This window comes from Sorex araneus, chromosome 6 (assembly GCF_027595985.1).
Source record: "Sorex araneus isolate mSorAra2 chromosome 6, mSorAra2.pri, whole genome shotgun sequence".
Lineage (NCBI taxonomy): Eukaryota > Metazoa > Chordata > Mammalia > Eulipotyphla > Soricidae > Sorex > Sorex araneus.
The window spans coordinates 93720915-93748090 of record NC_073307.1 but is presented as its reverse complement, the minus strand read 5'-3'; the positions used below and the strand labels follow the sequence as shown (position 1 = coordinate 93748090).

Below are 27176 nucleotides of genomic sequence, written 5' to 3'. Positions count from 1 at the left end.
AGAGGGGCCAGAGCGTCCGCGGGGCATTGTGGGATACAGAGGGGCCTGGAGCGTCCCGCGAGACATTATGGGATACAGAGGGGTCAGGCACGGCGGGTCGCCACGTCTCGTTAACCCCGGAAGCCTTCTCCGAACGACGCCGATCACGCCCGTGACGTCACGTAACCGCCTGCGTCTGGGAGCCTCCGAGGCTCCGGAGAATACGGCGCTCAGAGCAATGACGCACTTCCGGGAGTGCCTTCGCTTTACGGCTGGCGCGTCCTGCCGCCCAACCCCGAAGAAATGGGAGCGCGGTTTACGACAGCGCCGGCCGCGTTTTGCGGCGCCGGCCGATGCGCGCGCACCCCGGCTCCTTTTCCCCCTTACCCGGCTCGTCGCCTTACTGTTGAGTGTCCCGCTCTTTGGCCGGGACCATCTGTCGCCATCCGGGCCCGCGGCGGCCACTGCAGGTGAGCGGCGTGTTCCGCACGGTCCCGCGGGCCTCCGGAGCCGGTTCGCACCGAGCCCGGCCTCCGGGGGCGGCCCGGAAGAGACCTCGTCGCTCCCCACCCGGCCGCGCTGTCCCCTCCAGGGCGGGGCGGGAGTCCGCCCTGACGCCCGGGTGTTGGGCAGCGGCCGGCGGCCCCCCGGGGCCCCCAGATACCTGTTGAGGCCGCTGCGCTGCGCGGGTCTCGACCCTGCCCCGCGGAGCTCACGGCCTGCAGGACTCGACTTCAGATCCCGCCCGCCGCGGCGGACGGCGGGCTTTGTAGTGGACACAGGGTCCGCGCGAGCGAGACCCCGGCCCGCCAGTCCCAGCAGCCTCCCTGGCCGAGCCGCCCACCCGGCCCCCGTGCTCAGCAGGGCCCACACCCCCCACACCGTGAGTGGGTCGCTGCCCTCTGCTGCCACTGCCCCGCCGACTCGCGCCCCCTGGACAGCTGCCTCGGGCCCTGCCCTTGCAGCCTGGTAGACGGGGGTCTCCCGGGCCGCGTGTTGAGGGATCCGGGACGGGCACGGCGGTGTGCAGGGTCTGCAAGCCCCGGGTTGTTTCTAACACGAGGGAAAGAGCGGTCAACTTGGTGGCAGGTCACACTGTCAGCCCACCCGATCTTCTTCCAGAAAGAAAGATAAATAGTAGACACAGTGCTCAGCTTGGCACGGATACGAATTTGGGGCTTGAGAATGTGGCCGTGGCGGCCGGAGAGAGAATACAGGAGGTTCGGTGCTGGCTGGCCCGTCTGGGTCCGATCCCCAGATCCCCACCGCCCGGCCGGGAGTAAGCCCGGAGCAACTGCTGGGGGTGGCCTAACTCCAAGAACAGGGAGGGGACCACTAAGATGGGGCTGTGCCTTGGTGCAAAGCGACCCTGCTGCTGTGGAATGTGGGCCCCCCCCCTCTCCTACGTGTCTTCCTGGAGTGGCCGTGAGGGTCAGGGTGGGTGACGGGAAGCCCTCCAGCTCCTGGACTCATCCTCGAGCGGGTTTTCCCTGGAACTCCCGGGCATTTTCTGAGGATCCTGGCGGGGGCCCCGTGTAGGAGCCCCGGATGGGTGTTGCCCTCCCGGGTCAGGCCCCCTGCCTTCGGAGGGTCGGGAGAGGGGGATGAGTTTATGCGTGGAAAGCCCTGACAAGGCTTCATTTGTGTGTTTACGAATGTTTGATATTTGGGGAGTGGGGGGGGTCTCTTACCCAGCCAATGGCTCGGATGGTGCAGTGCTCAGGGGACATGTCCCGTGGTGTGAGGTTAGGGATCGAGTGTATGGGCCAGGAAGGGGGCTTGTGTCTCCCCACCCAGACAGTGGTTCTCCCCTGGCCACGGAGCCATCTTCCCTGACCCTCCACCGACTTGCGCGAGCACAGATGCTTCCGGCAGGCCACTGATTTGTCCACCAGCTCCGGTCGAAGGATTTTCACAAATAGATAATCGGAAGAATCCAAGGGGAAAGTTGATTTTCAGGACATAGGTGTAGTACCAACTCTTTCGGGGTACGTGTATTTTTTCCCCCCACACCCGTCAGTTATTCCTGGCTCTGCACTCAGGAATTACTCCTGGCGGTGCTCAGGGAGCCATATGGGAAGCTGGGGATTACCAGGTCCACCAAGGCAAGTATCCTACTCCCTACCCCAATGCGCTGGCCCGGGCTAAATGTATTTCTGCAGAGCTGGCTGGTAACTGGGCCTTTGACAGTGAGTATTTGCATGATTTTCTCAGTGGACTCCTGAAACGAGTGAGGAGAGGATCTTGTTTATTTTATATGCCGAGGGAGACAGGGAAGCGTTGTGCGCCTTGGTGAAGGTTTCTGAGAAGGGGGAGTGTCCATTGCACTTGCAAAAAGGTTACTATGTCTTCGGCAAGTCCCGGAAACACTTCTGAAATGCAACAATGAATCGGTCAGTGAAGTGATCAGGTCTGGCTTCCAAGCGTCAGTGCTCACCTGAGTTAGTCACACACAGCTCGGAAGCCACCTGTTCTGTGAGATGCTTTCGGGATTTGATCGTTAACGTCTTCACTCCCCTCGGGTGTGTTTCTATTCCTCGAGGCCTCTCCCTGAGCGGCCCCTGGGCCCCTTTCTGTTCCGAAGGTTGTAGAAGATGGCCAAGTTCATGACCCCCGTGATCCAGGACAACCCCTCGGGCTGGGGCCCCTGTGCGGTGCCCGAGCAGTTCCGGGACATGCCGTACCAGCCCTTCAGCAAAGGAGACCGCCTGGGGAAGGTAGGGCGGTGCCCGCGGGAGGTCGCTCGCGGTCTGCCATGCTTGGAGCCCCCGTCACCTGCGCCCTCCAACCCTCACACCCCCTGTTCCTTCTGGGGGCACTAGCTGGGGGAGGTGACGGCTGATGGGCCCTTCCAGCCGTCCCTGGGGGGCTGGCGCTGCTTCCCACGCCACGGCCTCGCATCTTGGGGCTGCTGGGGCCGCGGAACCGTTCCTGGCTCACCCCTATGCGCCGTCTTCCCTCCCTGCTCTTCCAGGTGGCTGACTGGACGGGGGCCACGTACCAAGACAAGAGGTACACAAGTAAGTGTCCTGCGGCCGGCTGGGTGGCCCGGGTCTGTGAGGGCTGTTGCTAACTCTGAGACTACTGTGAGGAAGTCCGGGGGGGGGGGGGCGTGAGCCCTCTGACACAGTTACTTGGGCAGAGTCTGGACGGTGGACACAGACCCCGATGACTTTTGGCGGGAGGTCACACCCGGCAATGCACAGGGGTCACTCTTGGCTTTGCACTCAGGAATCACTCCTGGCCGTGCTCGGGAGACCATATGGGATGCTGGGAATCGAACCCGGTTCGGCCGTGTGCAAGGCAAACGCCCTCCCCACTGTGCTACCGTTCCAGCCCCAGTTGGGCCTGTGCCCGGTGGTGCTCCCACGGATGGGGTTCAAGAGTGTTGCCAGCGCTGCTTGGGGCACGGGGCAGTGCCAGGGCTCCGGTGTTGAAAGCACGTGTTCCGCCCCAGCCCTTTCTGGGTTTTCAGTAGCCCTAAACTTGGCCTTGTTTCTGGGGGGTTGTTTCGTTTTGTTCTGGGGCCACCCCCGTCTCTACTCAGGGCTCTCCTGGCTCTGTAGTTGGTCACTCCTGGTGGGGCAGCATTTGCCGTGCCAGGGACGGAACCGCGTTGCCCGAGCACTGTTCCTGAAAGAGGTTTCAGCTGGTTTTCGCTTTGGTCCCATTTCGGGGGGTCACAGCCGGTTGTGTTCAGGACTTACTCCTGGCTCTGCTCAGCGATCACTCTTGGCGGGCTCGGGGGCCCGTGTGGGGTGCTGGGGATCGAACCCGGGTTGGGCGCGTGCAAGGCAAGCACCCTCCCCACTGGACTGGCGCTCCAGCTGCCCTTAGAGAGAGTCGTACCGCACGGGGTCCCGTCGAGCATGCACAGAGCCCCCCACCCCCGCCGGGCTCCTTCCCTGGGAATCCCCCGGTCAGATTCTGGGTTTGAAGGTCCTGATGCTGAGGGGAAACGTTCTCTCTCCCGGTTGAGGTCGTTGGGCTGTGCGTTATGCTGGCCCGTGGCTGAGCGCAGCGCGAGGCCTGTGAGTTGTCCCTGGGGCCCAGGCTGCCCTGGGCACCCAGTGCTGGCTGGGGTGAAACAGCGATCAGAGTGGACAGCCTGTTCCGGTGCCTCAGACCCTGCTTGGTTTAGGAAGCGCTTCAGACCGTGTCTCTCCCACTCAAAGGCGCGTGTCGTCACCAGGCGAGCCTGTAGGCGCCGGCCCTGACTGTCCGTCTGTCCATACATTGGGCAGAGACTGTCCTTCTGTCCATACATTGGGCAGAGACTGTCCGTCTGTCCGTACATTGGGCAGAGACTGTCCGTCTGTCCGTACATTAGAAGCTCAGGGCCCGCGCTCAGGGTTCAGAGAGGCGTCGGCCCCGCGTGCGTGTGCGTGGGGCCTGGTCCCAACCCGCCATGCCCTCTGCCCAGATAAGTACTCGTCGCAGTTCGGCGGCGGGAGCCAGTACGCCTACTTCCACGAGGAGGATGAGACGAGCTTCCAGCTGGTAGACACGGCGCGCACCCAGAAGACGGCCTACCAGCGGAACCGCATGCGCTTCGCCCAGGTCAGTCCCCGGGGCCCCTGCTGCGGCCTGGCGGCTCGTGTCACTTGGTGCTAGTTTCGGAGATGCCTTTAAATGGCCAGGGTTTGGGGCTCCACACTCGGGCTGAGAATGTCTGCACCGGAGGGAATGGTGCGTTTGTGCCTGTTCCCCCCCCCCCTTTTCATTTGAAACTTGTGGGGTGGGTGACATCCAGCGATGCTCAGGGGTTCCTCCTGGCTCTGCACTCAAGAATTACTCCTGGGAGGGGCTGGAGCGACAGCACAGTGGGGAGGGCGTTTGCCTTGCATGCGGCCGACCCAGGTTCGATTCCCAGCTTCCCATATGGTCCCCAAGCGCCACCAGGAGTAATTCCTGAGTGCAGAGCCAGGAGTAACCCCTGAGCATCGCCGGGTGTGACCCAAAAAGCCAAAAAAATTGAATTACTCCTGGCGGTGCTCAATGGGATGCCGGGGATCGAGCCCGGGTCAATCACGTGCAAGGCAAACACCCTCCCCGCTGTACTGTCGCTCCGGCCCCCCTGTTAGCTCCTTTGATGGCGCGTGGGCGCTTACTGGTTTTATGAAGTTGCTGGCCCAGTTGAGCCGCCTCAGACTAGTAAGGGACAAACTCCACGGCTCTGGCAAGAGCTGGGCGGCCCCCTGCTAAGGCCCCACGCCTGCTGCTCCACTCCCGGCCCAGACTTGGCGCCGCCCCGTGTGCACCCCCCACCCTGCAGCCTGAGCGCGCCCAGGGCTCCCCGCCCGCCCCGCCCCTAACCTGGTGCTCTCCCCCAACCCCGCAGAGGAACCTCCGCCGGGACAAAGACCGCCGCAACATGCTGCAGTTCAACCTGCAGACCCTGCCGAAGAGCGCCAAGCAGAAGGAGAGGTGAGGGGGAAGGGCCGGCAGCGGCACGGGCAGGGGTGCTGCTGGGCTGCGGCGTCAGGACAGACAAGCCCCGCCTTCCCCCCCCCCAGACCCACTGAGTCTGAAGGGACCAGGCCCGGGCATCTGGGCGCCGCCCCGGCTGCGACTTTGGTCCCACTTCCTTGTCCGTGGCCAGTAGCTGGCAGTCGGCGTGGGCAGGAAGCAGTGAGGGTCACCGGAGGGAGACAAGCGGACGAGATGGTCTGTCCGGTGACCTCCAAGTCCCTGAGCATTGCTGGGGGGGGGTGTGAGGCCCCAGCCCCCAATTAAAGGAGCCGCTCTGCGGCTCCTACACTCAGTACTGCTGCAGTGCAGCCTCCGCTGGGGTAAAACCCGCCTGGTTGGTGCTGGGGGACAGTCCGCCTCCGGGAGCAGGGCCCAGGGCCCACCCCTCTGGTCTCTGTGCCAAGACCTGTCCTCCGTCGTCCAGAGAAGCCCGCTGTGGTGATGGTGTTTATTAGAAAGGGGCAGCTTCGGGTCCGCCCTGGACACTGGTCAGTGCTGTCCTCCTCTCCAGGGAGCGCATCCGGCTGCAGAAGAAATTCCAGAAGCAGTTTGGCGTGAGGCAGAAATGGGACCAGAAGTCACAGGTACCGGCTCCGTCTGCTGGATTGGTTCGGTTCCGCTGGGTTCGTTGCCTGGCGGGTCTACTGAGCTGACGCTTGACTCGCTGTCTAGTGTGTCCGTTTAAAGGGCGCATGCGTGGTCAGCATTGCCCGGCGTGACCACGGTTTCTGAGCTTCACGGCACCCCCGACCCTCGGCTTCCTTGCATCTGTGGAGTCACGGGCATCACATGACCGTTTGGCCCGCCTCTGGGCATGCAGGGTTAGGGGGAGGTGGGAGTGTCCGTCGTGGGGAGGCGGGGATCACTGCTACATTCTGCTCCTACGGAACCCGTGGGTGTCTGGGCTGAGACCGTTCCTCTGCTCCCAGTGGCTGTAGGGAGACACATTGGGGGACGCGGGGGGTGGGGGGTGGGGGCTGCTCCCTCAGGCCCGGGAGTCGGGGCTCGGCTTGGAAACTGTCTGCACTCGGGCAGCATCCGGCACCCATGAATGCTCTTCCCCCGGGCTCCTCCGCTGGGTGGCTGCTGCCTGCTTTCTCTGCCTCTGCTGGGTGGCCGCCGCCCGCTTTCTCTCCATCTCCCCTGGGTGACTGCCGCCCACTTTCTCTCCATCTCCCCTGGGTGACCGCTGCCCACTTTCACTCTGTCTCCGCTGGGTGACCACTGCCCACTTTCTCTCTGTCTCCACTGGGTGACCGCCACCCGCTTTCTCTCCATCTCCCCTGGGTGACCGCCACCCGCTTTCTCTCCATCTCCTCTGGGTGACCACTGCCCACTTTCTCTCTGTCTCCACTGGGTGACCGCCACCCGCTTTCTCTCTGTGTCCGCTGGGTGACCGCCACCCGCTTTCTCTCTGTGTCCGCTGGGTAACCGCCACCCGCTTTCTCTCCATCTCCTCTGGGTGACCACTGCCCGCTTTCTCTCCACCCCAGAAACCCCGGGACTCTTCGGTGGAAGTCCGCAGTGACTGGGAGGTGAAGGAGGAGATGGACTTCCCGCAGCTGATGAAGATGCGCTACCTGGAGGTATCCGAGCCACAGGACATGTGAGTGGCCCCACAGCCCCCGGGCAGGGCTGCCCACCCGGGGCCGCTGGGTCAGAAGACCGAGCTAAGATTACGTCGTGTTAGGAAGTCAGGCCGGGGAGAAAGAAGCAGTGAGCCCCTAGGAGCAAAGTCGGGCTGTCCCCGACTCCCTGGCCCTGCCGGCCCCAGAGGGGATCCAGTCCCGCGCTCTGTGGGGCCTAAAGCGGGGAAAGAGGAAAACAAGAAATGAGAGAGAATCTCCGGTCTCCTTTGGCTTCCTGGAGCCTGAGACTCGGAAGCTTCATTTCGGTGACACTTGGGCAGAAGGGGACAGCGTCGGTTTGGGAGCAGCAGAGCTGTCCCCGCCGTCCCCAGCATTTCAGAGACCTGGAAGGGACTTCTACGGGAACCAGGGGGCAAGAGGGGGCACGGGGCTCCTGCTGCTGGTCTCCCGGGTGGGGCCCTGCGCGCAGCAGGCGGTGACTCACCCCTCCGCCCGCCAGCGAGTGCTGCGGGGCCCTGGAGTACTACGACAAGGCCTTTGACCGCATCACCACTCGGAGCGAGAAGCCGCTTCGCAGCATCAAGCGCATCTTCCACACGGTCACCACCACGGACGACCCCGTCATCCGCAAGGTGCGCCCCAGGGCCGAGGGGTGGCGGGGTGGTGGGCCGCGGGGGGAGCGGACGGCCTCACCCTCTTCCCGCCCCGCAGCTGGCCAAGACGCAGGGGAACGTGTTTGCCACGGACGCCATCCTGGCCACGCTCATGAGCTGCACCCGCTCCGTGTACTCGTGGGACATCGTGGTCCAGCGGGTCGGCTCCAAGCTCTTCTTTGACAAGCGGGACAACTCGGACTTCGGTGAGAGGAGCCTCCCCTGGCGCCCCCGACTGGCCCGCCGGAGCCCCCTCCATTGTCCCCGCTTCTGTCCCTCTGTCCGACCGCGCGTTCCTCTTCCTGCAATTTCCTTTCCACTGGAGCACGCTGATGAAGGGGAAACGGGCGGGTGTCCCCCCCCCCCCCCCCGTGTGTCCGGGGGGCCAAGAATGTGCAGGGGTGAAGACTGACCTCACACACTGCTGACCCTGGGCACACGGGGTCCCACTGAGCCGTGCGGGGCTCGGCTGCGTCCTCTCCAGCCCCCCAGACGGGGATGCTCACACTGGCTCACAGTTGCTAGGAAGGAGCCCCTTCGCGCGCCGCCCCCCATCACTACATGGGAACAGCCCCACCCACACCCCCGAAAGTGCTAGTGAAAGCAGAACATCATGGCGTTCTCGTCTGAGGGCTTTTCTTCCAGTCAGTAGAACGAAACATCTCTTAAATCCACACAGGGAAAGGGCAGCTTTCTCCCAGGGGGGTTAGATCGGAGGGAAGAGACTCCGGGGCCTGAGCGGTAGGACAGCGGGGACAGCGTTTGCCTTGCGTTGTCCGACCCAGGTTCAGTCCACGGCATCCCGTACAGTCCCCGGAGCACAGAGCCAGGAGTAATTGCCAGGCCCAGACACTAACACACACACACACACACACACACACACGCGCGCAGGAGAGACGCGGGCATTCTTGGGGAGCCGCCAGGTGTCCACCGGAACGGTGGCTAATGTGCCACCGTGCTGCCCCCTCTGCAGACCTCCTGACCGTCAGCGAGACGGCCAACGAGCCCCCGCAGGACGAGGGGAATTCCTTCAACTCGCCCCGCAACCTGGCCATGGAGGCCACCTACATCAACCACAACTTCTCCCAGCAGTGCTTGCGGATGGTGAGGCGCGGGGGGCTCTAGCCCAGCCAGAGGGTGCCACGGGCATGCCTTGAGGGTGACAGTGGGCGCAGGTAGGAAGACAGCCAATAGCATCCTCCCGACAGGTGCAGGGACAGCGGGGCTGGGCCCGTGAGCCGCCTCTCACGCCTGCCCTTGCAGGCCACGGCCCAAGCTGGGGCGGGAAGTTGGAGTAGGCCGGGGAGGGACGACACACACCATGGGGTACACCAGGGCAGGAGGCGACGCGCTGGTGACTCCTCGCCACCGTGAGGCGCTCAGTCACGGCAGCCCTCACGTCCGGTGGCTCTGGAGTGGTGGCGGCCCGGCCGGGCAGCTGACGGGCTGGCCCTCTGCCCTTCTGCAGGGGAAGGAGAGGTACAACTTCCCCAACCCAAACCCGTTCGTGGAGGATGACATGGACAAGAACGAAATTGCTTCCGTCGCCTACCGGTGGGTCCCCGCTGCAGCCCGCGCCGTCTCCCTGGCGTCCGGCGTCCGGGGCGGCAGCTGACCGGACGGGCCGCCTTTCCGCCCCCCAGGTACCGCAGGTGGAAGCTGGGCGACGACATCGACCTGATCGTGCGCTGTGAGCACGACGGCGTCATGACGGGGGCCAACGGGGAGGTGTCCTTCATCAACATCAAGACCCTCAACGAGTGGGACTCCAGGGTAGGCGCCCGGCCCCCGGATGTCGCTCTGTGCGGGGTGGCCGGTGGGGAAGCCACGCGTGTGCGCATGTGCGCTGCCCTCTGCCGATGCCCCCGCCTCCCGTCAGGCCTGCCCCAGTGCTGCCTGTGACCCGCCCCAGCATGTGCGCCCCCTCCCCCGTCCTCCGCGACTCAGTCACGCGAGATCCTGCAGGCTGGGCCCTCCGTGTGCTTGACCCGCTTGCTCTCCACTTCCGGTTCTCCTTGGCATGCACCAGGCTCCTGGCTCCTCCTCCAGTGCTCCTCCTCTGTGGAGGTGACCGCTCAGGGAAGCCGAGCCTGGGTGGAGCCTGAGCCACCTGGGAGGCTGATAATGGAGTTGAGGGGGTCACTGCACCCCATCTTACTGAGAACCAGGTCTCACCCGGCCCTGGCACCCGTCCTCCTTGCACTCCCGTCTCTGGCCTCCGCTGTCTCTGCCTCTGTGCCCGGGTTTCTGAGGCCACCACGCGGCCTGGGTCAGGGCCGGGATTCCACCTGGCAAGACCCTCAACCTGAAGGGTCTCCAGCCATGCCCCTTCCACAGGGGCAAGGGTGTGACGCCCACCCAAGGGTCCCGCCCTCCCCGAGTGCTTGAGCGCCAGGAACAGGCCCGGAGGCTTCTGTGCCTCCCCGAGCCCCGGCCCTCCGCCCCGGGGACGGTGCCAGGACCCCAGACGCCCCGACCCATGTACCCGCCTTCCTCCCTCCAGCACTGCAACGGCGTCGACTGGCGCCAGAAGCTGGACTCGCAGCGCGGTGCCGTCATCGCCACCGAGCTGAAGAACAACAGCTACAAGCTGGCGCGGTGGACCTGCTGCGCGCTGCTGGCCGGCTCCGAGTACCTTAAGCTGGGGTGAGCGTCAGCCCCTCCCCATCCCCCGGGGAAAGCCTCCTCGGAACGTGACCCCCCCCCCTCACCATCCTTCCCCGGCCCCCAGCTACGTGTCCCGCTACCACGTGAAGGACTCCTCGCGCCACGTCATCCTGGGCACACAGCAGTTCAAGCCCAACGAGTTCGCCAGCCAGATCAACCTGAGCGTGGAGAATGCCTGGGGCATCCTGCGCTGCGTCATCGACATCTGCATGAAGCTGGACGAGGGCAAGTACCTCATCCTCAAGGACCCCAACAAGCAGGTCATCCGTGTCTACAGCCTGCCCGACGGCACCTTCAGCTCCGACGAGGACGACGACGAGGAGGAGGAAGAGGAGGAGGAGGAGGAAGGTCCGTGGCCTGTTTCTCAGGCTGGGGGGGGGGGTGGATGCAGGCTCAGGACCGCGTGGCCCTAGGGGTGCGGGAACCAGAGGGTTCCCCGAGCCGCCCGTCTGCAGATCAGGGCAGGGCGGAGGCAAGGCTGGAGCGGGGAGAAGCATCCAGAAGGACCACCAGTGGCCCTGCTGCACCAGCCACGTGACGGTCTCCCTGCACCCGGGCCCCCCCAGTCAGGACCCCCAGAGAATGGAGGAAATGACTCCATTTTGGTTTTTGTTTGTTTGTTTTTGCTTTTTGGGTCACACCCAGCGGATGCTCAGGGGTTCCTCCTGGCTCTGCACTCAGGAATTACTCCTGGTGGTGCTCGGGGGACCTTGTGGAATGCTGGGAATCGAACCTAGGTTGGCCGCGTGCAAGGCAAACGCCCTCCCCGCTGTGCTATCGCTCCAGCCCCAATAACTCCATTCTGAACTCTTGTGTCTTGCAGAGGAAGAGGCGTAAAGCGGGAGGCCAGCGGAGCTGCCGTTCTGTCATCTCACCTGGTCGGCCAGGTGGGGTGCTGGTCTGATTCTTGCTCTCCGGAGTTCAGCAGAGGAATAAAGAATGTGTCTATTTAGCCTCTTCCTGCCTCGGTGATTGGCGTCAGTCTGTGGCGTCTCGGGGCGGAAGGGCAACCTTCCCTGAGCTGCCAGCACTGACCCCTGAGCGCGGGTCCTTTTACATTCCTCAGATTTGGGGGACCCAGGGGAGGGCCCCCAAGAAGTCCCATTTCCACAGCTGTGCACGCTGCAGGCTGCGCGAGCAGATCCTGGAAAGAGACGCCACAGGCCGCCCAGGCCCCGGGCGTGGGGTGGCCACTCACGAGACACTCCACAGGTTCCAGCGGAGTTTTCCCTGGGCAGCCTTTGGGTTCGAGGTTGTTTGCAGGCCTCACCCAGGCGTGCCCCTCTGGAGCTGGCACTCTCAAAGCAAAGGTTATGTGAGTGTGACAGACATGCATAGTGTGCAGGGCCAGAACCATAGGACGGCGGGTCAAGAACTTGCCTTGCAGGTGGCCAATTAGGCTTGATCCCCGGTACCCCATATGGTTTCCAGGAATCACCAGGAGTGGTCCCTGAGCACAGAGCCAAGAATAAGTCTCAAGAACCACAGGATATGGCCCAAATGCCAAAAATAAAGAGAGATGGTACAGGGTTAAGGTCCTTGCCTTGTATGTTGCTGACCTAGGTTCCGTCCCTCTCACTGCATATGGTCCCTCATACACTGATGGTGTGGTCAGGAACCCCCAAAACAAGGGGCAGTATGATCACTGCTAAGTGTAGTGCTGCAGCTACTGTTCTTTCTGTAAACATCGGCCTGTCAGATGCTAGTGGGAGTGACACCTTTGTACAGAGGGAATGGACCCAACTCAGAACACCACCATGAATGAACCTATGCACTGTAGAACTGTTGTCCCATTGTTCAGTACTTGAGTGACTTGCCCGCCCCGCTTCTTTTTCCATAGTCACTGCCAGCTTGGTTTTTGATTCCGTCCTGCCCAGCCAGTCTGGTTCACGTTTACACACTGAGGACTCCAGAGCCAGTCAGACGGTTTCTGCTCTGCTGGGTCTTTGATGCTGACCAAGGCGCCGAAGAAAATGTTAAGCAGCATCCTCCATACATACTGAGCCAAGCCTCAGCACTCAGGATGACAGAACCGTCCCAGGGACAGTTTCTCAGAAAAGCTCAGTGAGAAGCAAAAAGATTCTTGTTTTTGGGGGCACACTCGGCAGTGCTCGTGGGTTACTCCTGGCTCTATCTATACCCAGGAGTTACTCCTGGCAGAGCTTAGGGGACCCTATGGGATGCCAGGGACTCAACCCAAGTCAGCCACAGGCAAGGCAAACACCCTACCCACCGTAATATCACTCCAGCCCTGGAAGATCATTCTTTCCGTGCGGTGTCACAGGCCTGTCCAGGCCTGTCCTTCCACCAGAGCCCTCAGTCACATCTCACTGGGGCCCATGATGGCCCTGGCAGGGGCTGTGCCTCTCTGCCCTGCCAGATCAGCCTCCATCCAGACCACGGGGATGGCAGTTCAGGATCCAACAGCCCTTTTCTTGTCACTGCTTCAGTCATAGGTGGATTCACACCTTCATGCTGGCCTTTCGGCAGCCACATTTGCTTCACTCGGCCCTTCTGTTTAAATACCTGTGCCGGCTATAAGACAATGTTTTCAAAGAGTTTGTAACGGAGAGTAAAAAGGGGTGGGGTTATTCCAGCTTCTTATTAATACATTCAAGGCAAACTTGGCTGTACCTGGGGGCCCATTACGTGTTAACCCCAAAACCCCACAGGGAAAGCACGTGCTCCAACACAGCAGCTCCAACTATTTCGTTTTCCTTTGGGGGCTGCACAGTGGTGGGGGGAGCTGTTCCCACCCCTGGGCTCAGGAGCCAGCCCCTGCGGCAATCTGGGCTTCATACACAGCGCCCTGAAGTGCTCGCAAGGCAGAAGCTTAACCCTCTTACTAGCTCTCTCGCCCTGCTACCACTTTGTAGCACTGTCCTCCCACTGCTCATAGATTTGCTTGAGCGAGCACCAGTAACGTCTCCATTGTGAGACCTGTCGAATACACCAGGCTCTGCCTTGCAGGCGAGATACTCTCAGTAGCTTGCCGGGCTCACCGGGAGGGGCGGAGGAATCGAACCTGGGTCGGCCGCGTGCAAAGCAAACACGCCCTACTCACTGCGCTATCGCTCCAGTCCGCTACCACTTCGTAACCAGCAAATCACCTCATCAGCCTCCTTTTTTCTTTTTTTTTTTTTTCTTTTTGGGTCACACCCGGCGATGCACAGGGGTTACTCCTGGCTCATGCACTCAGGAATCACCCCTGGCGGTGCTCAGGGGACCATATGGGATGCTGGGATTTGAACCCGGGTCGGCCGCGTGCAAGGCAAACGCCCTACCCGCTGTGCTATCTCTCCAGCCCCTCATCAGCCTCCTTTGCTCCGTCAACCGCAGAATGTGGGTATCTTGCCCACCTCTGCTGATGGATCGGTGACGTATGTATATCACTAAACACTTCATCTCTGTTCACTGGCTTCCCAGCCCCGGCTCCGGCAAACCAGGCAGCTCCCAGGTCTTTGGTCATTATGCCATCATTACACCATTACTGGAGACGGGCATCCGGAACGCAGCTGCTCCCAGGCCTCTCCTAAGGGCGCAGAGGCACAGCGTCCAGAGAGGTGCCGCAAGCCCCAGCTCAGCTCTGCCAGCCCCGCGTACGCAGCCTGGGCAAGCACGTGCGCGCCTCTCCCGCGCCGCCAGCGTCCCGCCTGCTCCCGCGTCCCGGCGTGCCCCGCGCCCAGCCCACACGTGGCTCAGTCCGCTGCCATTGGCCGAGCGGCTGGGTAAGGGGCGGAACCAGATGACAGTAAAAGGGGCGGGGCCGGCAGCAGGGGCGGAGCCGCCACAGGAGCGGAGCCTGGCAGCAGGGGGCGTAGCCTAGCAGCAGGAGAGGAGCCGGCGCTGGAGCGGAGACTGGCAGCAAGGGGCGGAGCCTAGCAGCAGGGGCGGAGCCGGCGCTGGAGCGGAGCCTGGCAGCGAGGGGCGGAGCCGGAGGCAGGGGCGGGGCCTGGTGGCAGGGGCGGGGCCGGCGGCAGGGGGCGGGGCCGCACGGCGGGAGCCGGTTGAGCGCCGCGGCCTCTGCACAGGCGGGCGCCGCGGGAGCCCCGGGTCGCCCGATCCCCGCGCAGGGACCGGCCGGCGGGCGGGCGAGGGCCCCGCACACGGGAGGGGAGCGGCTCCCGGAGGACGCGCGCCGGCAGGACGGCGGCCAGACCCGCGCGCGCAGCGGCGGCAGCCGCGGCAGCAGAGCAGGTGTGCTGGGGACATCCTGGTCACGTGCCCGCAGAGACCCGCACCCCCAGGTGCGGGCCAAGTGTGGCATCGGCAGTGGCTAAGAAGATACCCCCCGTGGGGGGGCTTGGTGTCTAGCCTGGGGGAAGTGCCGCAGAAGTGGGCACCCTGCAGACGAGATGGGACTCGGGAAACACCCTCATTCCCTAAAGGAGCTGCCACCGTGCCCGGGGATCGCGGCACAGCGGGAGATGGAAGAGGAGCCAAGTCCCGAATCTGAACTTGCAAGGACGGAAGCAGGACCCTGAGCCCAGAGGCGTCCCGGGCCAGGGGGGGTGCTGCGGGCCACCGCAAAGCTGCTTTTTTTTTTTTTTTTTGGTCCCCCGCCGTCACCGCTCCCGGGTCCCAAGCATCCCGAGCATCCCCGTCCGGTGGGCCTCAGCATGGGCCTCTCGGCCTCGGCCCCGCTCTGGGGGCCCCCGGGGCTGCTCCTGGCCGTCGCCCTGCACCCGGCTCTGTCGCCGCACCCCGCCGAGGCCGGTGCGGGCGCGCCCCGGGACTACTGCGTGCTGGGCGCGGGGCCCGCGGGGCTGCAGATGGCCTATTTCCTGCAGCGGGCCGGCAGGGACTACGTGGTGCTGGAGCGCGCCTCGAGCCCCGGCAGCTTCTTCACGCGCTACCCGCGCCACCGCAAGCTCATCAGCATCAACAAGCGCCACACGGGCAAGGCCAACGCCGAGTTCAACCTGCGCCACGACTGGAACTCGCTGCTGAGCCACGACCCCGCGCTGCTGTTCCCCCGCTACTCCGACGCCTACTTCCCCGACGCCGGCGACATGGTGCGCTACCTGGGCGACTTCGCCCGCCGCCTGGGCCTCCGCGTCCTCTTCAACACGGACATCGCCCACGTGGCGCTGGACAAGGATCGGGCGGCCTGGAACGGACACTACTTCGTCCTGACTGACCGGAAGGGCCAGGCCTACCGGTGCAGGTAGAGAGCCAGGAGCAGGGCCGGACAGTAGGACAATGGGCCCAGGGTGTTTGCCTTGCACTCGGGTTCGATCCCCGGCATCCCATAGGGACCCCCCAACAACCCCCGGCACCACCAGAAGTAATTCCTAAGCGCAGAGCCAGGAGTCACCCCTGAGCGTCACCAGGTGTGACCCAAAAAGCAGGGGTGAGGCTCACCTGGGGAAACCAAGTATTTCATAGGACAGATGATGGTGGACGGGAGTTATGGGGACAGGTGGACGTGGGCAGAAGTGGAGAAAAAGATCTTTTTATTTATTTATTTATTTTGGTTCTCTTCCCCCACCCCCGGGAGTGCTCCTGGCTCTGTGCTCAGGAATCACTCCGGATGGGATCTGGGACCCGTGGGATACCAGGGGTCAAACCCTGGTTGGCGGTGTGCAAGGCAAGTGCCCCACCGGCTCAGGGGACCATATGGGGTGCCCTTGATGAAAGCCAAGTCTGCGGAGTGCAGGGCAAGTGCCCCACCCATTGTATTATCTCCCTAGCCCCATTGTGTGGCGGCAGGAAGGGGTTGGTTTTAGGGTTCCCACCCAGTGGTGCTCAGGGGACCGTGCGGTGCTGGGGATGGAACCCAGGCTCCCACGCGCCCTTTGAGCACTCCCTGGCACCGAGGTCCTGGTTTCCCTCGGGACGCAGCCGGCTGGACCGGCTGGCAGGGGTCCCGGAGCACCAGGCTCGGAGCCACTCAAGCCCCTTCCCTCGGTCCCCACCCTGCAGCGTCCTTTTTGTCGCCACCGGTTTGTCTGTCCCCAACCTGGTCGACTTCCCCGGCTCCGAGCACACGGAGGGGTACGAGTCTGTGTCCGTGGACCCCAAGGATTTCGTGGGGCAGAACGTGCTGATTCTGGGCCGCGGGAACTCGGCCTTCGAGACGGCCGAGAGCATCCTGGGGGTCACCAACTTCGTCCACATGCTGAGCCGCTCGCGGGTCCGCCTCTCCTGGGCCACACACTACGTGGGCGACCTCAGGTAAGCTCCGCCCCCCACCACCACCCCGGAGCCCCTCCCCACTGCGTGGGTCCCGACCCCACCCCCCACCCCGGGGCCACCCACCCCGGAGCCCCTCCCCGCTGCGTGGGTCCCGACCCCACCCCCCCCACCCCGGGGCCGCCCACCCTGGAGCCCCTCCCCGCTGCGTGGGTCCCGACCCCACCCCCCACCCCGGGGCCGCCCACCCTGGAGCCCCTCCCCACTGCGTGGGTCCCGACCCCACCCCCCCCACCCCGGGGCCGCCCGCACCCGAGCGAGCGTCCGGGACCCAGACCTCTCCCTGGGGGGACAGGGCCATCAACAACGGCCTGCTGGACACCTACCAGCTGAAGTCCCTGGACGGCCTCCTGGAGTCCGATCTGAGGGACCTGGCTCTGGTCAAGGACCGCGACGGCAAGCTCCACGTCACGCTGCGCTACTTCCTGGAGGGGGCCAACCAGAGCGCCGACGCCGTCCCCCTCCCCCAGGACGACAGCGACAACTTCGCCCTGCGCGTCGCCTACGACCGCGTCATCCGCTGCCTCGGCTGGAACTTCGACTTCTCCATTTTCAACCAGTGAGTTGGGCGGGGCATCCAGGAGGCCGGAGCGGGGTCTCGGAGCCAGCCCTGCCCGATGCCTTCACCCCCAGAGGGGAAACTGAGGCACTTCCTGGGTGCCGGTTCAAGAGTGCTCCCTCTCGGAGCTGGAGCGATAGCACAGTGGGTAGGGTGTTTGCCTTGCACGCGGCCAACCCAGGTTCAAATCCCAGCATCCCATATGGTCCTCTGAGCACCACCAGGAGTAATTCCTGATGAAGAGCCAAGAGTAACCCCTGAGCATTGCCGGGTGTGACCCAAAAAGCAAAAAAAAAAAAAAAAAAAAAAAAAAGAGTGCTCCCTCTCGTCCCGGGGGCCTCCTGGCTTGTGACACCCTCCGACAGGAAGAGCTGGGTCCAGCTAAACAGGATGCGTTGGCAGAGGGCCTGGGGCTGAGCCCTCAAGGCCCACTTTGCAGCTCAGATGGGGGGGTTGGTTGGTTTTGGAGTTTGGACACATTTGGTGGTTCCCCGCCCCCAGACTCCTGCTGGCTCCGGGCTCAGGGGTTGCTGCTGGCAGGGCTCAGGGGATCACCACCAGGTATCCGGGAGTCCAGGGTACCTGGCATCAAATCAGAGTCGGCCACATGCACGGTAATGCCGAACCCTTGTACCGTCTTGGCCGCTCGGCATTTTCTCATGTTTGTGTTTCAGGGTAAGAGGCCAAACCTGGTGGTGCTCAGGGCTTACTCCTGGCCCTGTGCTCTAGAATCACTCCTGGCGGGGTTCAGGGGACTGTATGCTGTGTCAGAGATCGAACCCCAGCAAGCACCCAGCTCTCTGGCCCATCACGTGTCTTGTTGGGGTCGGGGACATACCTGGCTTTGTGCTTAGGAGCTATCTAAGTTCCAGAAAGTTCGGGACCGGAGAGGTGATCGTAGGTGGTGGGAGGGCATTGGACTTGCACAGGGCTGACCCAGGTTCAAGCCCCAGCACCCCACATGGTCCCCCAGTCCCTGCAAGGAGTGATCCCTGAGCAAAGAGCCAGGAGCCAGCCCTAAATCCAGAAGAAAGGAAGAAGGAAGAGAGCAAGGGAGGGAGGGGGGGAGGAAGGAGGAAGAATGGAGGATGGGTTCACCCTGTGGGTCACTATCTCTAGATATTACTGCCCCAGGACCTTTGATTGACAGACTCTGCCAGCACCCCCCTGCCTCATTCATTCGCCCCAGCCTCCCACCTCACGTCCCTTGAGGGCACCGTGGTCCTGCTGGGCCCGGGGGATGAGAGCGGTACCTGCAGTTGGTTCTCTCTGCCCCTCTCGGCCCCCAGGTCCCTCCGCCTCTCTTCCGAGGGTGAGCTCAGTAAGAAGTACCCCCTCGTCAGAGCCAGCTACGAGTCCCGAGGAACCCGGGGCCTCTTTGTCCTGGGCACGGCCAGCCACTCGGTGGATTACCGGAAGTCAGCCGGCGGCTTCATCCACGGCTTCCGGTACACAGGTGAGCAGAGAGAGAGAGAGAGAGAGAGAGAGAGAGAGAGAGAGAGAGAGACCCCGTCCCTGGGGATGGCGGGGAGGGTCCCACAGCCAGCAGCACCCCCAAAGGCAGAGGCGTGTCTCTTCCTACTTCTGCCCACAGGACACCAGCACTTTCCTCTCCTCTCTGGATTCATCCCGCCCTTTCCGGCTGCCTGCACCCCCAAAGGGATGCTGGGGTGGGGGGGGGCCCAAAACAGGGACAGAGTGTGGCGTGTTGCCAACCGCATTGCCCGTAGGGCCCGCTGGCAGCCTTGGCTATGTATTCAAGAAATAAATACGGGGGCTGAAGCGATAGCACAGCGGGGAGGGCGTTTGCCTTGCACACGGCCGACCCGGGTTCGATCCCCAGCATCCCATATGGTTCCCCTGAGCACCGCCAGGAGTAATTCCTGAGTGCATGAGCCAGAGTAACCTCTGAGCATCACCGGGTGTGACCCAAAAAGCAAAAAAAAAAAAAAAAAAAAAGAGAGAGAGAGATCCTTATGGGGCTGGAGCGATAGCACAGTGGGTAGGGCGTTTGCCTAGCATGCTGCTGACCTGGGTTTGATTCCCCGCATCCCATATGGTCCCCTGAGCACCGCCAGGGGTAATTCGTGAGTGCAGAGCCAGGAGTGACCCCTGTGCATCGCTGGGTGTGACCCCAAAAAATAAAAAAAAAGAAAGAAAGAAATACAAAACCCACAGCTTTCTCTCTTGCCACCTGCGTTCGGTGGTCTCTAGGCCGCTTCCCCCACTTCGGGGTGGCCGATGGCAATGGGTGGACGAAGGAGGGAACGAGGGCCAGGCTGGTTGGTCTCAATTATAGTTTATTCCCATCTCATCTCCATCCTCTCCTGATTCTTCTCCCCCCGACTCCCCTGCATCCTTCCTCTTGGATTCCGCTCCCTCAGTCCTTCTGGATTGTTGTTGGTTCCCTGCTTGCTCCCTCTCACAGCCTCAGTTATCGCTCCCATCCATGAGGGGGCTGGGGTAGCAATTACACACAGGTGTGGTCATACAGTCAACGGATGTAAGGTCCCTCCCTCAGGGGAAGCTTCTTCCAGGACAAACTCTCATTCAGCAAGAAGACCCACCTAAGGGCGAAATACAATCTATGGGTGCGTTTCTCCTTTCCTGAGTCCAACAACCATTTAAACTGTAGCACTGTTGCACTATCGTCCAGTTGTTCATCGATTTGCTCAAGCGGGAATCAGTAAAGGCTCCATTGTGAGACTCATTGCTACTGTTTTTGGCGTATCAAATACACCACAGGGTGCTTGCCAGGCTCTGCCGTGCGGGCGGGATACTCTCGGTAGCTTGCTGGGCTCTCTGAGAGGGATGGAGGAATAGAACCCCGGTCAACCGCATGCAAGGCAAACGCTCTACCCGCTGTGCTATCGCTCTAATCCCATTCATCTTAATTCTACTCCTTAATAATATTAGTCATTTGGTATGGACACAGGAAGAAACATTAAGCTTCTAGGGCAGCTCTCCTGGAGGCATCTCACTATAGACCTCAGACTTCATTGCTCAGGCCAGATTAGTCTTTCCTAACCCTAGCAGGATCCTAATCCAGTTGTTATTTTTTGGATCATGACAGAATTTGTCCACGTCCATGCTCTTAACTTATAGTTATGTATTATGGTGCTCTGGCCTGGCCCATTTCAATGGCAGGGTAGCTCACAGCTTGCCCTGGGTCCATCCAGTCCCTCATCAGGACCCTGCTTTTGGGGTACTAGGAAGTAAGGGCAACTGAGGCTGAAGTCGAGAAAACAGATGCCCCAAGAGTATTATTCAGAGTCAGTTAACTCCCAAGTTACAGAAGCATAGCATTAACTCTCTTCCTGTGTCTATACAAAAAGGACATTGATGGGGCTGGAGCAACAGCACAGCAGGCAGGACGTTTGCCTTGCATGCAGCCAACCCGGGTTCCATTCCCATATGATCCCCTGAGCACCGCCAGGAGTAATTCCTGAGTGTACAGCCAGGAGTAACACCTGTGCATCACCAGGTGTGACCCAAAAAGCAAAAAAAAAAAAAAAAAAAAAAGACATTGCTCCTATGCAAAGGATCTAAGGAGAAGAGAAAAGCAAAATATTCACTTACAAGTCACAGGTACTGCCGCTTAGGGGAAAGTGGTGATGACCGGCGGGGGGAGCACAACACAGAGGGGGACGTTGCAGATAAGCACAGAGGGATGTGGCGGCCTCGGGAGCGCTGGTGAACCTCAGCCCCCTGTGGCCAGGGAGACGGGACTTGCCAGTGTTACCCTGCACTGGGCCGTGGGCTTCCGCCAGTGATCACCAGAGAGCGCTGGGTGCCGAGGGTCCCTGCCCCCGGGTGCCAGCCCCCCGCCTCCCTCTGCCCAGCTCGCGCCGTGCACCGGCTCCTGGAGCACCGCCACCACGGCCTGGCCTGGCCGGCCACCCGGCTCCCCGTCACCCAGCTCTGCAGCGCCATCCTGCGGCGCGTGAACGAGGCGTCGGGGCTCTACCAGATGTTTGGGGTGCTGGCTGACATCGTCCTGCTGCAGGAGTGAGTAGCCCGTCCCGCCTCACCTGCCCCTCCTGTCCCAGGTATGGGAGAACTCACGGTTTCCCCTTGGCAGGGGGTGGGGGGGACCTGGGAAGAGTAGGGAACCCCGGGGGGAGCACTGGGGGACACGCAGTGAGGTCCAGAGTGGTGGACATGGCTGGAACACCCTCCCCTCTTGGGCGTCCTTTTTTTTGCTTTTTGGGTCACACCCGGCGATGCACAGGGGTGACTCCTGGCTCTGCACTCAGGAATTACTCCTGGCAGGGCTCAGGGGACCCTATGGGATGCTGGGAATCGAACCCGGGTCGGCCGCGTGCAAAGCAAACACCCTCCCCGCTGTGCTATCGCTCCAGCCCACCTCCTGGGCTTCTGGCCAGTCAGGTGGGCTGTGGGCGGCTCCCCCGGGAGCTCATGTGCCCCTCCAGGTCCTCCCCCCAACACACATACACACACACACACACACACACACACACACACACACACACACGTCTGTCTGCGTGCCCTTTGCACCCAGGAATGCCACCGAGTTCGAGTACCTGGAGGAGTTCCCCATGCAGATGCTGGCACAGCTGGAGTCGCTCACGGGCCGGCGGGCCCCGCACGGGCTCCTGGTCATCGTCCTGGAGTACGGCCGCAACTTCTCGGGGCCCGACAAGGACGTCTTCTTCCCCGACCGCTCGGTGGGGCACACCCAGGACGCCTGGCAGTCCAACTTCCTGCACCCCGTCATCTACTACTACCGGCACCTGCCCACCGGTGAGCCAGCCGCCCCGGGCCCCCGCCCTCGGCACACGGGGCACCGTTGGGGGCTGGATCGATAGCACAGCGGGTAGGGCATTTGCCTTGCACGCGGCCGACCCGGGTTCGAATCCCAGCATCCCATATGGTCCTCTGAGCACCGCCAGGGGTAATTCCTGAGTGCAGAGCCAGGAGTGACCCCTGTGCATCGCCGGGTGTGACCCAAAAAGCAAAAAAAAAAAAAACAGGGCACCGTTCACCCCCCCCACGTGACACTCAGCCCTCAGTGGGGCCCCGGGTGGGCTGGGATTGGGGGGCATCCACCCTGTCCACTGACCACCATGGGGCAGCCAGTCCCAGAGTTGCGAGGTCCCCTGGGTTCGAGCCCCACCTCACCTGGGCAGGCCACAGCGGAAGAGCTGCAGTGTCTTGGCCTATTGCAAGGTGCGTGGGAAGGGCTAGTTGGAGGAGTGGCCAGCAGGGAGACGTGGCTCCTCCCTAATCGTGCAGCCCATCTCCAAGCCTCCGTCCACATCCTCCTGTCCAGGGCCACTGAGAGCAGGAGCCTCCATCACGGTGTGGGGGGGAGCGGGGCGGGGCCAAGGAAGGGACCAGCCGGGGTCTGTGTCACGGTCAGGTGCAAGCACGCGGCCCGGCTGTGGACGGGGCCCTGGGCCACCACCTGAGATGCCCAGGAGGGCGATGGCGTCTCGCTGGGCCCCCTGAAGAGGGCGTCCATGCCGGGGGGGGCGGGTAGGGGGACTCGAATGTGCACCCCCAGAATTCCCTGGAATGACCAGCTTGGAGGCAGCCGATACTGAGCTCGAGGGTCTCAGCACACGCCAGGGTCCTCCCTGCAGGGCGGGAATCTCGACCCAGCAGAGGGAGATCAGAGAGCTTGTCCCGCATGGGCTGAGCCTGGCTGCTGCCTGGTGTCCGAGCATCCAGCTGCCTGACTTTGGGGCCGAGACCACCGTGCAGGGGTGCGGGGAGGGAGGCGTGGGAACCGGGCCCTGCTGGGGGAGCGCCCCCTCCCGGGCCTGACTCGGCTCTGTGTGGGTCCCCCAGAGCAGGAGGTGAGGTTCCGGCCCGCGGAGTGGCCGCTGCCCCGGCCCGCGGCCATCCACCACATCGTGGAGGACTTCCTGACGGACTGGACGGCCCCCGTGGGTCACATCCTGCCCCTGCGGCGCTTCCTGGAGAACTGCCTGGACACGGATCTGCGAAGCTTCTATGCAGGTGATCCATCCCGGGGGCCACACGGGCTGGGGGGCTGCAGGAAGACCAGGTGGTGGCCTGGCCCCCTGGACTGGTCTCAATGTCCAGCCAGGCGTCAGACCCGGGAATCGGGTTTCTGCTGCGGGTTGACCAGATGTTCCCAGGAACACTGATTGCAGTGCTCTTTCTCATTTATTTCCAAGTCATCTTCTGTTTTTATTTTTTGGGGGGTTTTGGGGGCCACACCAGCAATGCTCAGGGCTTATCCCTGGCTCTGCAATCAGGGGTCACTCCTGGCAGTGCTGGGAGACCCTATGGGTTGCTGGGGATCGAATCCAGGTCAGCCACTTGTCAAGCAAGCGTCCTGTCTGCTGCACTTGGCCTACAGTGATAGTTTCCCTCATCCCGTGTCCCCAGAAGGAAGGACAACCCTAGGGTGGTTTCGTTTCTCCCCCTGAGTGTCCCCAACTGCCCTCTGACAGATCAGCCATGCCCTGAGTTCCTGCTGCGGCATCCACCAGCTCTGGCCACCTGCTCTGTAATATTTTTTTTTAAGAAGCAAAATAGGGGCTGGAGAGATAGCACAGCGGGTAGGGCGTTTGCTTTGCACGCGGCCAACCTGGGTTCAATTCCCAGCATCCCAGATGGCCCCCACCCGAGCACCACCAGGAGTCATTCCTGAGTGCAGAGCCAGGAGTCACCCCTGAGCATCACCAGGTGTGACCCAAAAAGAAAAAAAAATTGTTATCCGGGGGCTGGAGTGATAATTACACAGAGGGGAGGGCGTTTGCCTTGCACACAGCCGACCCGGGTTCGATTCCCAGCATCCCATAGGGTCCCCTGAGCCCCGCCAGGAGCAATTCCTGAGTGCAGAGCCAGGAGTGACCCCTGAGCATCGCCGGGTGGGACCCAAAAAGCAAAAAAACAAACAAAAAAAACAGAAACAAACAAACAAAAAGCTCTGGGTTCCTCCCCAGCCGTGCCCGCTCACTGCTCTCCTTTGCTTGGTCTAGATTCCTGTTTCGTCTTCGCCCTCACCCAGCGGAAGCTGCCACCCTTCTGCCAGCAGGGCTACCTCCAGGCACGGGGGCTCGTGGGCACGGAGCGCCTCCGGCAGCGGCGAGCAGACAGCGGGCTCCTGGGGAAGGCCAGGTGGTGGCCGGGCCGCCGTGGGCCAGCTCAGCGGCCCCTGGGGGCTGCCACTGCCCCTGAGTCCCCCCACGAGAGCCACAGGGAGGAGCTGTAGCAGGTGGGCTGCCCGCCCTCCCCCGACCCCGGGGTCTGCGACCACACCTGCGCCCGCCCAGCTTGGAGCTTGGGGTGCCCTCGAGCTGGGCACAGCAGCAGCTGTGCCAGCCGGAAGTCGCTTCTCCCACCTGGCCTGGGCTCCGCCCAAGATGTAGCTGGGCATTGCCAGGCAGTCTCAGTTCCGGGGGCAGCTGCCCAGCACTCCAGCCCCCCCTTCTCCAGAGAGGCCGGGGTCTTCGGGGGTCCCGCCTGCCTGCCCACCACGGAGCATCTCCCTCGGTATCAGAAGGGGGAGGGGCGCAGGGCCACGTCTGCCCCCCCCCTCAAGGGAAGTCAGCGAGGTGGAGGGTCCCCAGGCCCAGAGGTATCTCCAGCTCCTGCTCATACCCTGCTCCCGTGCCCAGAGCCCAGGCCTGCCCACCCGACTCCCCCTGCTGGACCCAGACAGCTGCCTCCGTGCACCCCGTCTGTGCTGATCCCCCCCCACCACAGGTTTTCTGTGCTTTTTTCCCCCCTGTACCTCTTTCCCAGCCTCCTCTGGGCTGGCATCTGGTGTGGGCAGCAAGCAGCCCCACGCACTGTTGTCCGGTGGTGATGGGGGGAGGGGGGATTCTTGCACCAAATCTGCACAGTCGGGTCTCAGTGCCACGCGTGGCCCATGCAGCTGATGGAGTGTGGGCATGTGGTGCTCAGATACCCCCGAGGTTCCAGGAACAAGCCCAGAGCGCCTCCCCTCCCCCACCCCGGCCGTGGGCTCCACCCCTCGAGCCAGCTCTGGGCGCCAACCAGCAGGTACTTTGTGTTGTTGTGGGGGGGAGCCATGGCCAGCAGCCCTCAGGACTCACCCCGGGCTCTGCCCTCAGGAATCGCTCCTGGTGGCACTTGAAGGACGCTACAGGATGCTGGGGATCGAACCCGGGTCAACCGCGTACAAGGCAGATAGATGCCTTCCACGCAGGACCGTGGCTCTGGCTCCGCCCAGCCCACCAGGATGAGTGAGTGGTGGCAGAGCCTTACACAGAAATGCATCCGACCCACACCGAGCCAGTTTCACGGGGGCACCCCAGACGGAGCAGGTGCAGCCCCCCTGCCCCCTCCGGATGGAGTCCTGGTGACCAAGAGCTTCCGCAAGCAAGACCCGGGTATGCGGGTGCCAGGACTGAGTCTCCGGGCTGCACGGCGGCAGGAGAGTCGGGCTGCCTCTCCCCGGCTCCCCACCCGCTGGGCACCCTGGCAGTCACACCCACCATTTGCCACCGGGTGCCATCCTAGCGCACCGACAGCCCTGGTCCAGAGACTCCCAGTTGAATCCCAGAATGGATCCGTGCCCTACAGAGATGCCTCTGGAACCCACCCATTTATAAATGTTAGAATTCCAGGAGCACGTGGCCGCTTTTGTGGCCACATGACCTCTCATGATATTCAAAATGAGCAATTGGGAAACAAGTTATCTAGCATCTGCCCCTGGCAGGCGGGCTTGAATGGTGGTGGGGAAAAATTTGAGCAAAATAGAATGCCCAAAAGTAAAAGAAAAAGTATTGGGGGAAATTTGTCTGCCCTAGAGGCAGGGTGAGGACTGGGATGGGCGGAATCCTGGGGACGTTGGTGGTGGAAAATACGCACTGGTTGGAGGGATGGGTGTTCGATCACTGTGTGACTGAATCTCAAACATGAAAGCTGTGTAACTGTATCTCACGGTGATTCAATTAAAAAAAAATAAATAAATTTGAGGAGCCTCAATACCAGTACCACAGCCCTTCTCCGGCCCTGTCTGAAGTCCCGGCAAGCGTCCCTGAGTCCAGGGGCCTGGCTGGGTTCAGCGTTTCAAGTGCTCTCAGCCCGGCGACGTCATTTTCAGCCTTCCCAGGCCTTTGTCAACAAGAAAGACCTTGATGGTCGGGGCTGGGTCCACACAGCCACGTGAGGCCCATCCAGGCGCCAGTGCCCGAGGCAAGAAAGGCTGCCACTGCGGGGAACGGGGTGCCTAGACCCGGGATGTCCACTGATGTCCCTGTGGCTGTCGGGGTCTCAGAGGACACGCGCCTCCTTGCCTGCCCTGTGCCAGCTGCCGACAGCAAAGCAGCCTTTGCTCCAGCCAAGACTGTGGCTGCTTGAGGCCGGAGCCATAGCACAGCGGGGAGGGCGTTTGCCTTGCACTCGGCCAACCCGGGTTCGATTCCCAGCATCCCATAGGGTCCCCCGAGCACCGCCAGGAGTAATTCCTGAGTACATGAGCCAGGAGGAACCCCTGTGTATCACCGGGTGTGACCCCCCCAAAAAAAAGATTGTTGCCACTTTATCACAAGGCCCAGACCCCCGGACTTCCCTCCTCGCAGGTCCCATTTGCAGAATCCGGTTCTCAGAGACTCTGGTGTCTGCTGCAAACTGTCTTTCTGCCTTTTGTTTATTTTGGGGTTTTTTGCATCACACCCAGCAATGCTCAGAGGTTCCTCCTGGCTCTGCACTCAGGAATTACTCCTGGCGGTGCTTGGGGGGGACCAAATGTGATGCCGGGGATTGAACCTGGGTTGGCCGAGTGCAAGGTAAACACCCTCCCCGCTGTGCTATCACTCCAGCCTCTTTCTGCGTTTTTGGCTTGCTACCCTGGGCGCCTGCTTTGGAGCCCTTTGGCCTGTCTCTTCTTCTCACCAGACAAACCCAGTTCCCCTTCTCGCCGAGGCCGGATTTCCTCCGTGCCCTCTAAGTTACTGGGGCAAAAGGGCCAGTCCAGGAACAACAGGCCTGGGGTGGGGGGTGTGGATGAGGAAGGCCCGCGGGAAAGATGGCATAGGACTGCGTTGCTGCCTAGTGTTGGACGGGGGTTAGCAGTTTGGAAATGGAAATAAATCT

At 62.4% G+C, this 27176-nt stretch overlaps 2 protein-coding genes across 2 annotated transcripts; both read left to right on the top strand.

Moving 5' to 3' along the window:
* The first annotated feature begins 315 nt into the window (after positions 1-315).
* On the top strand, positions 316-11317 carry EIF3D (eukaryotic translation initiation factor 3 subunit D). Its single transcript, XM_004610682.3, has 15 exons — positions 316-449; positions 2564-2696; positions 2954-2999; positions 4403-4539; positions 5321-5406; positions 5963-6035; positions 6945-7057; positions 7540-7672; positions 7752-7899; positions 8667-8797; positions 9162-9247; positions 9337-9466; positions 10197-10339; positions 10425-10708; positions 11184-11317. Exons 2-15 carry the CDS (start codon positions 2574-2576, stop codon positions 11195-11197), a joined length of 1647 nt encoding a protein of 548 aa, XP_004610739.1. The 5' UTR covers positions 316-449; positions 2564-2573; the 3' UTR covers positions 11198-11317.
* Positions 11318-14340: 3023 nt separating this feature from the next.
* On the top strand, positions 14341-26373 carry FOXRED2 (FAD dependent oxidoreductase domain containing 2). Its single transcript, XM_004610681.2, has 8 exons — positions 14341-15527; positions 16286-16537; positions 16851-17114; positions 18404-18570; positions 20957-21122; positions 21637-21878; positions 22929-23099; positions 24092-26373. Exons 1-8 carry the CDS (start codon positions 14980-14982, stop codon positions 24322-24324), a joined length of 2043 nt encoding a protein of 680 aa, XP_004610738.2. The 5' UTR covers positions 14341-14979; the 3' UTR covers positions 24325-26373.
* Positions 26374-27176: the final 803 nt, after the last annotated feature.